The sequence below is a fragment of the Lactuca saligna genome, chromosome 8 (assembly GCF_052625555.1).
Source record: "Lactuca saligna cultivar CGN05327 chromosome 8, ASM5262555v1, whole genome shotgun sequence".
NCBI lineage: Eukaryota > Viridiplantae > Streptophyta > Magnoliopsida > Asterales > Asteraceae > Lactuca > Lactuca saligna.
This window is the reverse complement of record NC_136424.1, coordinates 50095912-50099169: the sequence shown is the minus strand read 5'-3', so window position 1 is coordinate 50099169 and position 3258 is coordinate 50095912. Positions and strand designations below refer to the sequence as shown.

Sequence of the window (3258 nt, the reverse complement as noted above, 5' to 3'; positions counted from 1 at the left end):
CATCATTATTTATCATTAGTAACAACCATTTCAATGTGTTTTATGAATGTAATAATACACCATCATAAAGTGCATTCATATCATAGCTCATCTTTCATCTTATTTGGATAGTATAAATAGTGAGTCATATGTATTAAGCACTTGATGATTTCATCACAAGTATTGGAATAGAAGTTCTCTCTACTCTTATGTCTTTCTTTACTCTATAATTTATATTGTTATTTGATCATATTTTATAACATATATATATATATATATATATATATATATATATATATATATATATATATATATATATATATATATATTCCAAATATTCAACTCATTTAAAAAAAGAATTTTTCAGCAATCATTGTTTTATTCTCCAAGTCGAACTTCCGCTTTACGATTCACACAAGGCATACACCTAACAGGTTGCCGATCAGCTCCCGCCTGCTACTACCGCACAACCAAACGCCAAACTTAGGCAGCCTCCCTTCCGCCATCACCGATGGCAGCTTTGAACTCCGTCCCCCCACCCCCCCCCCCCCCCCACCCCTCCACGGCTCAACCCTCCAAATAATAAAAAAAATTATGTCGTTTCATTGTTTATACGACAAGACCCTACCTGTAATTATTTTTTTATATCGGTTTTACTTAAATAGTAAATTATGTGGTTTTATTTTTTAAATTCGCCACTAGCATATTAATTTTGTTATAATAGACAAAAATATTTAATATTTAGATTAATCTTTGTGTCTAGAACAAAAACTTCAAGTTTATGATATCAAACAATTTTTTTTATAATTCACCTTTTTTTAAATAAAACGAAACAATGTGATGTCATATTTGTCTTTGTCGTTAAAAAAAACAATATAAAAAACAGTAAATAATTATTTTGTGAAATATTCATAAATTTCTTATAGAGTAATTATACTTTTAGATAACCAATGTGATTTTATTTATAAGGAATGCTGTTTATTTTTTACCGTTTTCATGAATAAATATTTTTTTGGATCTCAAAAGTGTTTTCTAGCTGTTAGAATTCTTTACAAGTAAGAAAACAATAATAAAAGTTCAATGATAAATCGTGTTTCGAATAATTCATTATAAAGCGTATAAAAAATCGCAATAAATCTTATATATGTACAAGTTTTGCTAATTACTTTTCTACCCTTTGAGAAAACAACACCTTCTGCACTACTTGGTACTTAGAACGAACTGGCTCCTCCGTAATGGTATCAAGAAACGGCTTCTTTGATCGGCAAACCGCTAACCGATGACTAAACTCCGACACCTCCACCACCAACCTCGGCTGCTCAGCCTCATTAACCATCTCATCACCACCAACTATTGCTTCCGGAGATATCCTTCCTGAAATCCGCTTCGGCGCACTATTAGCCGACATCCAAAACACCGCCATATCCGCCGGCGTCACCATCAAATTCACTCTTCTCATCGGAAACATGATGTATACGTTTCCAGATTCCAGATCTTCGTCAGCGGAGAGAGGCGAAAACCGCCGGTTGATGTTCAACGACCTCGAGTTGACTAGGAAGAAATTGGGGCAATCAAGCATAATCTCGGCTGCCTTGACGGAATCTTGAAACTGCCGGATTTCTCCCGTCGGAAAAATTACTCTTGCTGCTTTGTTGGTTTTCATTTTCGGGGAGATCCCTAAGCTGCAAGCTGAAACGTAGTTACCCATTTGGTTATGGAGGGAGAGAGAGGGAGTGTATATTTATACATGGAGGATCACATAAATGCGCGTGAAAGCAAGGAGTGACTATTGAGGATTTGTCACGGATGTTGTGCGTGTGGGGCTGATGGTTAAAATGAAGAGGTGGCAGTATGAGTTAATGGTCAAAGTATGGGGCTAAAACCCTAAAACAAGCATCTATTAAATTTCATATGAATTTAATAAAAATAGTTTTTGTTAATTTAATAAAAATAGATATTGTTTTCATATAGGTTCAATATTATATCATTACAAGCATTAATTTTTAATTTTAATTGTCTCAAGTAGGTTACTAATTTTTTCTCATTTGATGATTGGATAAGATTTCAATCGAGTAAATTGGTAATGAATCTAATACGGTATCCACTCTAAAATTCAATATGCAACATTTGTTATATTAGATATACTTGTGACATCAGATATTTAGAACTACCCTATTGAAATGTATTATAATGGTGTGATGAAAACTAAGAAAAACAGTTAGTGACCTGAATACAAAGTTAAGTGAAGTAAAAAATAAATTACATATAACTGGTTGTCATTTTATTACATTAACTATTTGTTGTGTCACCTCCACTGATAGATTTTGAAGTGATACATGTTGAAGTTCGACAACAAGGTTTAGTTGACAAGAGAAGATTGCGATTGAATTCATTCATGATTTTAAAGGTGTGAAAGAGCAATTAGAAGAAAATGAGAGATATATAAGAGTTTTTCAACTCAAAGGAAAGAATCAAAGAATCATGTGGGTCGAGTGCAAAACTATAAGAGAGATTTGTAGTGACTATTAACGCAAAGACATTAACTAAAAGCTACCTGAAATTGTTTAGAGTCAAATCTATTACACTCGGGATTAATCTTATTTTCAAATTACAAGCATAATTAATATAAATTTTGTTATTTGAGTTATTTAATTTTAATTGTATCAAGTAGGTTATTAAATTTTTTCTCATTATATGATTGGATTAGATTTCAATCGAGTAAACGGGCAATGAATCTAATATGGTATTCACTCTAAAAATCAATATGCAAAATTTGTTATTTTAGGTCTACTTGTGGCATCTCATACGTTAGAATTACTATATTGAAATGTATTATAATGACGTAACGAGAACTAAGAAAAAAAATTTAATTGCCTGAATACAAAGATAAGTGAAGTAAAGAATAAATTACATATGATTGCTTGTCATTTTATTACATTAACTATTTGTTGTGTAACCCCCACCAATAGATTTTGAAGTGATACACGTTGAGTTAGACAATAAGTTTTAGTTGACAAGAGAAGAGTGATTGAATTCATTTGTGATTTTAAAGGTGTGAAAGAGAAATTAGAAAAAAAGAGAGATATATAAGAGTTTCTCAACTCAATGGAAAGAATCAAATAATCATGTGGGTCGTGTGCGAAACTATAAGAAAGATTTGTAGTGACTAGTCCTACAAGACATTAATTAAAAGCTACATGGAATTATTTGGAGTTCACATACACACTGATTAGTTATAAGTTACACAACACCTAAGTATATTTTGTTATTGACGCGACC

At 31.8% G+C, this 3258-nt stretch overlaps 1 protein-coding gene across 1 annotated transcript; it reads right to left on the bottom strand.

Annotated features, from left to right (window-relative positions):
• Positions 1 to 1141: 1141 nt before the first annotated feature.
• Positions 1142 to 1687, bottom strand: LOC145009612 (uncharacterized). Its single transcript, XM_078968274.1, has one exon. It carries the CDS (start codon positions 1685 to 1687, stop codon positions 1142 to 1144), a length of 546 nt encoding a protein of 181 aa, XP_078824400.1.
• Between the last annotated feature and the right edge of the window lie 1571 nt (positions 1688 to 3258).

Excerpts from the sequence above, each read along its gene's own strand:
- LOC145009612 (XM_078968274.1), bottom strand. The coding sequence starts at position 1,687 with ATGGGTAACTACGTTTCAGCTTGCAGCTTAGGGATCTCCCCGAAAATG.